Raw genomic sequence first — 13,666 nt, 5'->3', positions numbered from 1 at the left:
AGGTATCACAATTCCAGACTTCAAGTTATATTACAAAGCTGTAATAACCAAAACAGTATGGTACTAGATTAGCCACATAGATCAATGGAACAGAATAGAAAACCCAGAAATAAGCCCACAATTACATGGTCAGTCTTCCACAAAGGAAGAAAGAATATAAAATGGGGAAAAGTTTCTTCAAGAAATGGTGTTGGGAACACGGGACAGCTACCTGCAAAAGAACGAAACTGGACCACTTTCTAACACCATACACAAAAGTCAATTCAAAAGGGGTTAAAGACCCAAATGTGACACCTGAAACCAAAACCTTAGAAGGGAACACAGGCAGTAACTTCTCTGACATTGGCTGTGGCAACATTTTTCTAGATATGTCTTCTGAGTCAAGGGAAATAAAAGCAAAAACTATTGGGACTTCATCAAAATAAAAAGCTTCTGCACAGCAAAGGAGTCAACAAAACTAAAAGGCAACCTACAGAATGAGAGAAGATATTTGCAAGTTATCTATCCAATAAATGGTTAGTATCCAAAATATATAAAGAACTTGGAAAATTCAACACCCAAGGAACAAATAATCCAATTAAAAACTGGGTAGAAGACATGAACAGACATTTCTCCAAAGAAGACATACAGATGGCTAACAGGTACATGAGGATGCTCATCATCAGTTATCAGGGGACTGCAAACCAAAACTACAATGAGAGATCACCTCACACCTGTCAGAATGGCTAAAACAAAAAACAAGAAACAACAACTTTGGGTGAGGGTGTGGGGAAAAAAGAACCTCTTGCACTGTTGGTGGGAATGCAAACTGGTGCAGGCACTCTGGAAAACAGTATGGAGGTTCCTCAAAAAGTTAAAAATAGAACTACCCTGGGGCACGTGGGTGGGTCAGTAGGTTGAGCATCCGACTCGGTTTCAGCTCAGGTTATGATCCCAGGGTCCTGGGATCAAGCCCTGCATCAGGCTCCACGCTCAGGACAGAGTCTGCATTCTCTGCTTCTCCCCCGACTCACGCAAGTGTGCACTCTGTCTCACTCTCAAATTTTAAAATTTATTTTGAGAGAGAGTATGAGCAGGGTTAGGAGCAGAGAGAGAAGCAGACTCCCTGCTGAGCACGGAGCCTGATGCAGGGCTCAATCCCAGGACCCCAGGATCATGACCTGACCAAAGGCAGATGCTTTACTGACTGAGCCACTCAGGCACCCCTAAAAATCTTTTTAAAAAGATTAAAAAAAAAAGAACTGCCCTATGATCCAGCAATCGCACTACTGGGTATCTACCCAAAGAATACAAAAATACAAAAACTTTGGGTAGATACCCAGTAGTGCGATTGCTGGATCATAGTACCTCGCTAGCCAGGCACTTGATGCTTGTGGTGAAGAAGAGTGTGGATTGATGAGAAGGAACTAACAATTTACTGGGGAGATGGAAGCACTCTGTATGGAAGCACTCTATATGGAATGTTTGTTCGATTGTTTATGAAAGGTACTTACACTCTCCTTTCACACTGTTGGGTAAGTATCCCAGAATTAGTGTACCAGGACTACTCAGATGTATCCAGGATTACTCAGGTGTTCCATTCATCAAAATTACAGAAAAGTTAAGATTTGTGCATTAAATGTATATAAATTTTGCCTTAAAAAATAGCAAAATAGGGGTACCTGGGTGGCTCAGTCGTTAAGCGTCTGCCTTCGGCTCAGGTCATGATACCGGGGTCCTGGGATCGAGCCCCACATCGGGCTCCCTGCTCCGCTGGAGGCCTGCTTCTCCCTCTCCCACTCCCCCTGCTTGTGTTTCCTCTCTCGCTGTCTCTGTCTGTCAAATAAATAAAATCTTTAAAAAAATAAAAAATTAAAATGTGGAACTAAATAGGGAAAAAAGGTTAAAAGATAGCATAATGGTTGTCTCTGGGGGGTCAGAACTGTGTGTGGAGAGGGCTGAAGTACGGGATGTCTATTTTGTAAGACTTTCGGTGTTATTTAGTTTTTAAACCTTATGCATGTATTACTTAGATAAAACGATATATTCTGTGGATTTCTGCATTGTTTTCAAGGAAAATATCAACATAATCCTGTGTGAATAATTAGACGCAGACCAGTGCTTGGAATATATAAAAATTCTTTTTGCCCATGATGATTTTGGCAGTATGCCCAATTATTTCCATTGCCAAAGGTGGTGATTTACATTTGAATTCCTACTTCAGATGAGCAGGGCTAAGAAGTTTGATTGCATATAGTTTCTTCCTGTGTGCTCCTGCCCTCCTGCAGTTTGTTTTTTACACGGTAGTTAAGAGTGATCATAAATAAGCTTATATTACTCGCCTATTTAAAAGCTACTCAGTATCTTCCCATTGCAATTAGGATAAAATTCAAGCTCTTTATCATGGCCTACAAAAGGCCATAAATGCTATAAACGATCGGGTGTTTGCCATTCTTCCCTAATCACTGTGTCAGCCTTGATGGCCTTCTTGCACAGTCATCGCTCATTCCTGCCTCAGGGCCTTTGTACTTGCCATTCCTCAAGAAATTGGCTGCTTTTCATCATTCAGGATTTAATTCAAAATGTCATTCCTGAAAAAGGCCATCTCTGACCATCTAGCTAGACAAGCTCCCTCCACCCCTTCTCCTTCTAGAGCAATAGTAAAGTGTGGTCCTCAGACCAGAAGCATTGAGCTGGGAGCATTTGGTTTGGTTTGGTTTGGAAATGCAGAGTCTTAGGTCCTACCACAGACCTGCGAAAGGAAAACCTGGATTTTAATGAGACCCCAAGACGATTGTGTGCATTTTTAAATTTTCAGAAGCTCTGGTCTAGAATGACTCTGCCCTCACCTTTCCTACGTATCTGTAACTTTGTCATTTGTTTACATGTTCACTGCTTCTCCTCCCTAAACTGAATAAAATCTCCACAAGGGCACCACCTTTTCTGATTTGTTCACTCCTGTATTCCAGCACTTGACCCATTATCTGCCCCTAGAACGTGCACAATTAAGTATTTGATGTGTAAAAGAATGCACAAATCTGATGGAGATTATTTTGTGTTCCTCAAAGTGTATAACTGCACAATAAAAATCTTCAGGACTCTCACTCGCTTGTAAAATCGGAGTTACTGTTCCCTGCCAATATCATTATGAAGAGGTTTCACTCTTTCTTGGACACTACTATTAAACTCATGTGACAAATAAAGAGTCACTTGTTTATCCTTGTTTTCAGGTAGTTTGTTTTCGAAACCAAAGTTTAGGTTTTATTGAGTGCTTCACTGTGGACCTAAAACCATGACTGGTGTTTTCTTTCTTATTTTTGAAAAGCATTCTCATCAGAGTTAAAGTTATTTTCAAAGGTTTTCATCCAAAGTAAGGGTTAGTTTGATATTTGAGTCAAATTTTATTAAATCTGAAATAATCTTTTTTAAAAACGGGAAAATAAGATTCTGAAAATGTTAAGTGCAAAATTTGAAGTTAAACTGCAAACAAAAACTGATGGAGCAAATTGTGTATCAGTTTTTTACTCTTGAGGTATGATTCTAGGAAGGACCTATAGTTTCTGATATTGTTCTATTTTTAAAAAATATGTTCCTAAGATACGTTTCCTATTGCATATCCTGGTGAAATTTGTCAGGAAGCAACATTTCAGTCCACATACTTTGTTATTTTATTTACTTACTTACTTATTTGCGTGTGTGAGAGCGTGAGCAGGGGAGGCGACCCTGTGCTGAGTGGGGAGCCGGACGCAGGGCTTGATCCCATGACCCATGAGATCATGACCTGAGCCGAAACCAAGAGTCGTATGCTTCACCGACTGAGCCACCCAGGTGCCCCTCACTCCACACACTCTGAATGAAGAAATAAGGCAGCTTAAGCCAGTGGCTTTCAGCTGGGGGAGCTTTTGCCCCCTGGGGACATTTGGCAATGGCTGGAGACATTTTCGCTTGTCACAACTGGTGGGGGAATACCACTTCCATCTAGTGGGTAGAGCCCAGGGATACTGCTAACACCCTGTAATGCACTGAACAGCCCCCAACTGCAAAGAATTCTTTAGCCCAAAATGTCAGTGGTGCTCCTGGGAAGGGACTGGCTTAAAGTTGAGAGAGCCCTTCCTCTGCAAATACTAATGCCATCAGAAAAATAATACTTTAGGGCGCCTGGGTGGCTCAGTTGGTTCAGCGACTGCCTTCGGCTCAGGTCATGATCCTGGAGTCCCGGGATCGAGTCCCGCATCGGGCTCCCTGCTCAGCGGGGAGTCTGCTTCTCCCTCTGACCCTCTTCCCTTTCGTGCTCTCATTCTCTCTCTCTCAAATAAATAAATAAAATCTTTAAAAAAAAAAAAGAAAAAGAATACTTTGGTCCTATCTTTTGGATAAGAGAATATATAGAAACAGGCAACTTGGGACATTCAGCTGGGTATATTGGCATGGCATTCTCAGACAATTTTACATTTTTAAAAATAGAAAGACTCAAAATGGGGTTACTGGTTTTCCTTATTTTACAGATGGGGTCGAGGATTTGGTCTTTTGGGTTCCATTTTTGGAAAGGATGGTGTATTAAACCAGCCAAACAGTGTCTTTGGACTTATATTTTATATACTACAGTTATTACTTGGTAAGTATTTATACAGCAATACAAAAATAAGTTTGTTTTGTTACATTCCCTTTAGTACTTTGTGTCTTTGCCCTGAAATGTCTTTATAGTAAATAAAAGCATGTTAATGATAGAACACTAGGCTGTAGCACATTTTTCTGTTGTGAAAATTTGGTTCACTGAGATTTTGATGATGCTAATACTGAATTTGGTATCTGTTGGTGTTTAATCAGGGATAGCAGCGTCCCATAGTGTCCAGAAAAACCAGTCCCATTCAGGGAACTTACTATTCCAAACACTTCCCAGAAAATGTTTTTCCTTATTAGTTTATATACTGTAGGGTTACTTAAACATATTATGCCCTGAGAGAACATTAACAGTAAGCAGTGCGTGTAATTCCATTGCCTTTACACACCTGCTATGTCCATTGTCTTCTACTCTTTTCACTTAACTTTATGCGAATTCTTTCATGTTGTTTCCTCTCTTCGGTGTTCTGTTATTGTTGATATCAAGGTTTCAGGTTTTTGTGTTCTAAATAACACTGCAGTGATCAATTTTGTTTACAGTGCCCCTCACACACACCTCCCTCTTTGGATTAGTTCTGCAAAATAAATTTCCAAACACTGGGTGAATGAGCCAAAACACATAAATTTTTTTAATGGACTTTAATACGTATTACCAAACTACTTTTCCCTCAGTCGTCCGGCTTCCCTAAAGCTTCACCCATCTTCATATCTTAAAAGTGTTTTCTGTAAAATTTCTAATTTAATAGTTACAAATCCCCATCATTTTAATTTTCCTGCGTTGTCCCTTTTGTCACTGGGATCCTGATAATAGTCCATTTTCGTATTTGTTACATTTTACCCATTCTTTATCCTTTTTTATGTTAGTTTGGTGAATTTTGATTGTACAGAAGTTTTTTATACTTTTAGAGTTAAATCCAGCCATTTTTGACCTTTGGTTTCCATTGTTAATATTTTACCCCATTACCTACCAGCCCTTCTGTGCTCTTCTGCCTAGCTGAAGTTGATTTGTTATGAGGTAAATTGTGAATCTAAATTTTTCTAAATACTCCTCTGTCAGGTTCACCCAGTTCCATATCCTGTAGAAATACAAAAATACGCACAAGGATATTCATAGCAGTACAGTTTAAAATAGCAAAAAATTGGAAGTAGCTTAGCAAAACATAATGGTTGAATAAATTAGGTTACATCCATATTAGAAAATACTATGTATCCATTAAAGGAAAAAGCAGGTCTTACATGAATATTCTGGAAAGATCAAGACATAGTTTGGTGAAAAAAGCAAATTGTAGTATAATAGGTATAGAGAAGTATATGTTTATATATATTTATATATACATGTAAATATATCTATATAAATGTATAGAAAAGGGTCCAGTGGTTGGGGGCCAGGGGTCAGACTTTTATTTTTTATTCCATTTATTTGTTCTGTTTGGATTTCTAAAGAAGAATATAATGTATTAGCCAAAATTAAAATAGCCTAAGAAACGCTTTTGACTATGTTAATTTTTGGAGATAGGGAACAAATTTCCATTTATAATACTTAATTTGTGAATTTCCTTGTACATATATTTTAAATCGTGTGTATCCTATGTATTTTTTCTGTGCACATTTTGTGTGTTCACATGAGGCATTTTTAATGTCAGGAGGCACATTGAAGGCACATTTGAACTCATCCAACAGTTTTCCAGAGCACATCATCTTCACTCCCTCCTAAACTATTTGAGATAACAGCATTTTTACTTTAATTTTTCCATAGGTAATACTTTCACGAGTTCGAAAGTAAAAAAATATAAAATGCTATCCAGCAAAAAGCCTGCCCTTGACCTTTGCCCACCTCCACCCACTTCCTGCTGCCTTTCGTCCCCAGCTGGTAGCTGCGTGTTGCAGTACTTAGGCATGTACAAGAAAATACAAGCCCGTCATCTTAATTTTCCTCCTTTTTAAAATACAGAAGGCAGATGCTATACATACTGTCCTACATACTCTTTTTTCTTTTTTGCTTGACTACCTCATCGTGGTGATATTTCCATAGCAGTCCATTGTCTTCATTCTTCTTCACAGCTGCAAAATGTTCCACTGCTTGATCGGACCATCATTTATTTAGAGTCACAGCACCTTGTAAATCCCACTGGGAACTGTATCCCAAGCCACCAGCTACATTACATCAGGACAGGTTGGGTGCAATAGTATTTAACTAATAGCCAGGATTTATGGAGCATTCGAAGGGCTTTATACCTGTTAGCTCATTCATTCATTTATTCATTCATTCATTTATTAAGTAAGCTCTAGGCCCAACGTGGGGCTTGAACTCACGACCCTGAGATCAAGAGTCACGTGCTGTACTGGCTGAGCCAGCCCGGTGCCCCACCTGGTAGCTCTTTTAATTCACACGTCAATATTAGGAGGTAAAAGTGGTTATTATCTCAAGGAAAAGAGTGGCATGGAGAAAGTAAATATTGTCCATATCATTTTGAAATCAACTCTCTTAGTGAAATTCACGTGACAGCATTAATTTTTGAAGGTTTAGATATCTAGTAAAGGGCCAGCCAGAAGACCATTTAGGCTTTGCTAACTGTTGCCACGGATGTTACATACGAGTGAGCGCGGCTGGGTGCAGTCAGTCTTTATGTACGAGAGCAGGTGGCCAGTCGGATTTGCCCGTCCCCGGCATAAGGAATCCAACAGTATGGTAGCCTTGAGGAGCCTTATGAAAGGTCATACGCTAGAATCACCAGTCCTGGGAGCAAGTCCGGCCTTTGTGGCCCGACTGTAGCCCACAGGCAGCTTCTTGTCAACAGGCAGTGGGGATTTCAGCTCCACTTAATTAACCTCTTCAAACCTCCTACCACCGATAATTTTTTCCTGTTTCTGTTCTCCTTGTCCATTCGTTGTTGGAAGGGAGGGTAGTTTAACATGCTCTGCTGTCTCCTCTGTCCTTGAGAATAAAAGCACATGTTCTCACGACTGTTGGCTACAGGAAATTACAAAACAATACGTGTGACGATGTCAGCATCAGAGAGCCCCTGTTTAGCGCACAGAACTGCCTTTTTTCTTGATCTGGTTTGACCCACAAGTGGCCAGCTGGCCAAACGTGGTTTCCGTTACCTTCCCGGGTGAGCCCTTTCTGAAATGTTTATTGCAAGTTTTTTCCTTCTTCAGCAGCATATTGGTGCAATCATCTTTGTGTGATTTTTGGAAAATTTGGCCTAAGCATTGTGGATTTTTGAGAAATCTGACTAAACATGGGAAGGCAGATTTTACTGCCCACAGTTGGGGAGCCTGTGGTGAAAAGGCCAGGGGAAGTGTGTCCTGCCTGGGAGAGAAGGCTGAGGGCCTCACGTTCCTTTATCCGTTAGGAGCGATGAGGCTGTTGACTTTCCAGATGAGCTTCACGCAGAGTGTGATTGTAAGACTGCGTATTTTCTTTGCGTGACTTAACTAAGGCTAGTTTATGGTATAAGTAATATTTCACCTAGAATACTGACAAATACTGACAAATCAAAAACACTGCAGCTGGTATTCTGTGTGCAAAGTCAACCTGCATAATCTTAACAAAACAGACCAGTCGTTTTTGTGCCCAGATTTCATCGCATGTTTCAGTACAGTCAGCGATTCCAGCACCGCACCAAATCACAGAATGCTAGCATTTGACTCAGGGACTTTGTCTCCGTTGTCAAGGCCTCACTGAGCCAAGTGTCTCTTTCTCTTGCAGGCATGACAGCAAGTGCAGTTGCAGCTTTAATCCTCATGACATCCTCCATCGTGTCTGTGGTCGGGTCTTTGTACCTGGCCTACATTCTGTACTTTGTGCTGAAGGAGTTTTGCATCATCTGCGTCATCACATATGTGCTGAACTTCATTCTTCTTATCATCAACTACAAACGACTAGTTTACTTGAATGAGGCCTGGAAACGGCAGCTGCAGCCTAAGCAGGACTGACAGCCGGACGAACTCTGAACTGACAGTCGGAAGTCCCCTTTTCCATTAAGTTTATTTTGCAGCAATTTTTTGTTTGTTTGTTTGTTTTTTAATTCTTTACAACAGACACTTTCCCTAAGAATCTTAAACTGATTTTTTAAAATCCTGTAAATTAGAAGGGGCCCTAGCTATTTTCTGTGTCAATCTTCATTTTAAATATGGATACACACACAAAAAAAAAGGAAAGAAAAAAGGATATGCCGAGCCAATCAAAGACAAGCTTTAACTTTACTTTGAAGATGTTTCTGAAATAATAAAATGTAGCCCTAGCCCCCTGCCCTTGATTGTAAAGTGAGCAACCATTGCTAGTAATTCTCTAATGTGTACAAATTCAATTTCAGGTATAACAAATGTGATCATGACATGAAAATATTTTAGAATAGATACTGTATTAAATATTGCCATGTTTACAATATGTAATATGTTTTTAGCCGATGGATTTAAACATGTAGATTCAACTAGAATCCATTTATGTGATATTTGTAAATAAAGGTAGACATATTGGATCCATCCCTGCAGAACTTACTGTACAGTTTAGTTGAAGTGTAGCAATGAAGAATTGTCAGCCCAATGCTGACTGAAGAAATAGTGAAAGTAGTAAGTACAGAGCATCTTGTGAAAAGAACTGACAGCTGCGGGTCCAGTACTGACAGCAAAAATAACACGGTAGTTGGTTCCCTTTCATCTCCTTCCTCGGAAAGGAAGAAACTAAATTTGGACATTCAAGTCAAGCTTGCGTCTAGTCATAAAACTGGATCAATTATAACCTTACAGAATGTGTCACGTGACCAGACCTTCACGTCCAAGGCCTTCAGGACACCAAAGATGGGGAAATGGCTTAGATTTCTTTGGAGAAAAGCTGGAAACGTTAATATGGCATTTTTAGGTAGTCTCTTACAGTAGCTGAATTTTCATGCAGATATTCTTCCTTAATATGGGTGCCAGTCGACCAAACAGTATTAGGACCTTGAAATAACCAGTGTAAGCCCAGTTGCTCCAGAGTAGGAGTGCTCTTGGGTAGCGCCGTAGTATCTCCTGTTTCATTCTGCACTAATTGGATGTCTAGTTTAATCGTTGTAGAGTATTAGCTTTGTAAATCTTAGGGCTGACACGCTGCTCAACCTGCTCCACCGGGAGTAGTGCAGGTAGAAATACCCGAAGGTGAAGTACCCTAATGGCGTCGCTGCTCTTTCTAGAAACTACGCAAATGCCCAGGTTTTAAAGGTGATGTGAATAAACCCAAATGAAATTGCAACAGTATGTTTCCATGGTTAACACCTTCTATCAGAATGTTAAAAGTGCCTTCTGTCTTAAACCTCAAACCAAATATTTTGTGTGTTGAACTTGGGCAGAAGTGTCCTTCCTTCCTCTTACCATGAAGTAGAAAACCTGCATTATTCTCTGGAAAGGTTCTGTATGATCAATTTATTGCTTAGACTGAGAAGCAGCAGCAATGTTTTTGCTTCCAGTTAGAGTCATCATTATGTTCAAAAGAGACCGGTAACTTTTGAGTGCTTTCCCAAGCCTTCTTTTTGAAGGGCGGGGACAGGCTCTGCTCTGTAAACCGTAATGTGTAGAGTCAGCACCTTTCAGCGGTGTCCAGCTAACTGTCCTGACTGATGCAATGTACTTTTCTGGCCCAAGGCAGGTGTAACATCTGAATTGTAATGAACTTTCAACCAGTTTTACCCAGTTTTGTAAAAGTTGAATTCGGATTTCCAGGCTTATGTTTTCCCATGAATGTGAATATTCCAATGCCTGTTTTATTATGTATGTATTGTTCTTGTTTCTGTAGTGAATGAACTACAGAAAGCATTGGATTGGATGTCTGGTGTTTGTGGAGAAACAAGTCCCAACGTTGAAGAACTTGTCCAGTGAGGTCATCCTGTAGCAGCGCTTCCAGTCCTGCCAAGCAGCTTCCGGTTCTTTCTTCTAAGCTAGAGTGGAAATGGTTAACAGTGAAGACTTCTGTGGTATATATAACACCGGCTGTGCTAAATAAGTTCCTCGTGTCCCAATTTAAAATGGTTTTTCATCATATTTTGTATCAATCAGCAGAGTATAGTTAAAGCTTGTCTTGATGTTGCATCCTTGGAAACGTCTTCAACTCTTATAGGATAAAACGTGAAAAATGTTCAGCCACACCCTTCCAGGTTTTCCTTTGCTTTCCTAATAAGCCTTGGGGAGAACACCACTGTTTCAGTCGTGCAAAAATTTTTGCCACGTTCCTGTGACCCCAGAATTCATATCTTTTTTCTCACTGAGCAATGAAGGCGTGCTGCCTGAAATAACAGCATCGTACTGCTAGTATCTCAGTAAGCAACAGGACCCCGGTGGAAGAATTTAGTCTCCCCTCTCCATCCTCTCTTCCACTCCAAGAAGGAGTGGTAGAATTTGAGGACTGTTATGACTATTTTAGACTCAGTATTTAAAACACTGCAACATTACTAGCCACCAACACTGAAGAACAAAGTGGGGGGGGTGGGGAGATTGGATGTCTGTTTTTTGCAGTAATTCCATGCTTCTTGGTTCGGGGAATGAGTCCCTTATTTACTTGGTAGTCATATCATTTGAAGAAATGAGAAGCTGTGGTTAGATGACAATTACTAGGTGGTTTGGTGGATTTCATTAGGTTTTTCTTTGCAGCTAGGTGCTTTCCACGAAGGTAAACTGGTGAATAACTCAGGTTTAACTAGCTGTCTGCCAGGAATTACTTCTACTCGATGTATGTCACCTCTCTTTAAATCCGTTACTTTTAAAGATGTTGAAAGCATTGACTATTTTCATACAGAGACAAAGATCTGTCGTTTGGTACAAGAGATCTTTGGACCCTACTCAGTAGGACATAGGACCAAGACTCCAGTGAAATTAAAACTATTTGTTGGCTTTAGTTTGCTTGTATTTCATTTATAAGATTATCAGCAAAAGTGCAAAGTCCTCTTCAGCGACTACTTCGTAACTGAGATTGGAACCACTGCTTGACATGAGTGAAAGCTGGCAAATCTTGTCTTGAAAATTCGTGTTAGACAAATGCCAACAAGAAATCCACTTACCATTTTTGGTAACCTATTTGGGAAGGAATACCTAACATGCAACCTTTGTCCTCATGTTTTCCCCCCAACACGCAAGCATTGGTGGAACATTTCTATTCAGACATTTTAGGCAGCATTTATGATTCCTAATCTGTGAGAACTCTCCCCTTCGATAAAACAGGAGGGGCAGGGGTGGGAATCCAGGCTACTTGGTTTTTTGTTGTTGTTGTTGTTTTTTAACAAATGAGCCCAGAAAAGGTGAAATGTTTTGTTATAAAACTGTATTAAGCATGGCCTAAGTATTAGGTATATGATCTGTATAGTATGTTCCATCAGAAGTATTTATTACTAATGCTTTAAGCTCCAGAGCAAACATTCATTTAAAGTGGAGTTCACTGGGCAGACTTCCCCCTTTACTAGAGATAGAAATATTCTTTATCAGAGACTTAGGACCGTTTTGCTAACTGGTAAAAACAAATGTAAATATGTAAGAATGTTTATTTGTTGCACATAACTTTTTTGGTATAAAATAAATGTAGCCGTTACCATGGAAGCTGTGCCATCCTTCTTACGCTGAAGTGTCACACAGTCCAGACAAGGTGCTGGGGTCAATCCAGTCTTCCCATCAGCTACTCTGGAGGCTGACACCGTAACTTCCTTCCTACAGGTGTACTGAGCTGCCTCTTTTTCCTTTCCATTATTTGTAATTTATAGAAGACACGTGCAGAATTCTTAGGAGGTTGTAGTTCCTGGAATTTGCGTGCGCTTGTGATGTATGTGGTTGTCAGGAACAAATGAAAGAGGAGCTCCTGCTCGGGGGTGTGTGAGCACAAGGGACGGGGCTGCTGACCTTGCCGCTGAGCTCTTGCCCACAGCTTTACTCTAGCTCCCCCTGAAGACTCCACTCAGTCTCCTCAAAAGGTAACATCTGCAAGGAGGATGAATCCCTTTAAAATACAGTTCAGCCAGATTTTACTGAAGACAACACATGTGTTCTGTGCTAGAACCTTAGGACTTCGGAAGTGGAACTTACCGCTAACTTTAAAACATTTAAGTGTGTGTGTTACGTTTAATTTTTTTTAATGTTTCAAGTAGAGAATTATCTATCGTTCCCAGACCTTAAATGTAACACAAAACTTGAAGCCTTCAAGGAACTGAAGTTCACTGGTCCCAAGAAACATGGACCCCCTAGAATCCCTAACCAACTACACTCAAATTTCTTAAAAGTGGTCTGAAGGTGGCCACTAAAAGGACGTTAAATTATCGTTACTGTTCCTTTCCTGGAGCTTGGAAAGGAAGGATAAAAATGGGTACGTGTTGAGATGGGAGGTAGCAACCACAAGTGAAGTGAATCGAGTTCTGTATTAAGAACCACATTGGTTCATGGTCCTCCCTTTGACTGGACACCAACAGGATCTTCTTCCGAAGCACTGAGCTTTAAACCAGGATTGATACTGAAATCTTAGGAATAGTGTACCTGACTCGGCCGAATGGAAGCTGGGCAAGAGGAGGAGGAGGAATGGTTCCACAGGGAAAGACCAAAGACCATCCCCCAGGAGCAGGGCAGTGGCCTCACCCAGAGGTACAAAGGCCTAGAGTACTTGTCTGTAGGCCCAGCCTGTTTAAAAAGGTCCCATCACTGGGGCGCCTGGGTGGCTCAGTCGGTTAAGCGTCTGTCTTCGGCTCAGGTGGTGATCCCAGGGTCCTGGGATCGAGGCCCACATGCGGCTCCCTGCTCAGCGGGAAGCCTGCTTCTCCCTCTGCCTCTGCCTGCCTGCCGCTCCCCCTGCTTATGCTATCTCTCTGTGTCAAATAAAAATAAATAAAATCTTTAAAAAAAAATAATAAAAAGGTCCCATCACGTTCAGTGGAGTCAGATGTGATGGGACCAGTGAGCCGTTAATACCCATCTGTCCACTTCTGTCAGGACTAGACTGTGGCTGAGGTTGGAATCACGTCCTGGAAGAATCGGTAACCGCTGAGCTCCCTTCTGATTCAGACACTCTTTAGCTCTTACCTTTCTTATGCTTACTTGTCAGCTTACAACTTTGTGGAAA

General features: G+C 40.8%; 1 protein-coding gene across 1 annotated transcript in view; it reads left to right on the top strand.

Moving 5' to 3' along the window:
• VKORC1L1 (vitamin K epoxide reductase complex subunit 1 like 1) overlaps positions 1-12,162 on the top strand; it is a 57,419-nt gene extending 45,257 nt beyond the window's left edge. Inside the window, exons 2-3 of the mRNA XM_025864583.2 lie at positions 4,485-4,594; positions 8,312-12,162. Coding sequence (XP_025720368.1) covers positions 4,485-4,594; positions 8,312-8,538 — 337 coding nt within the window. The 3' untranslated portion in view covers positions 8,539-12,162. The remainder of the gene's footprint in view (positions 1-4,484; positions 4,595-8,311) is intronic.
• Positions 12,163-13,666: the final 1,504 nt, after the last annotated feature.

Source organism: Callorhinus ursinus, unplaced genomic scaffold (assembly GCF_003265705.2).
Source record: "Callorhinus ursinus isolate GAN/ISIS: 27379988/994484 unplaced genomic scaffold, GSC_fseal_2.0 scaffold55, whole genome shotgun sequence".
NCBI classification, from domain to species: Eukaryota; Metazoa; Chordata; class Mammalia; order Carnivora; family Otariidae; genus Callorhinus; species Callorhinus ursinus.
Note: the sequence above shows the minus strand (reverse complement) of the source record. Positions and strands in the feature narration are given on the sequence as shown.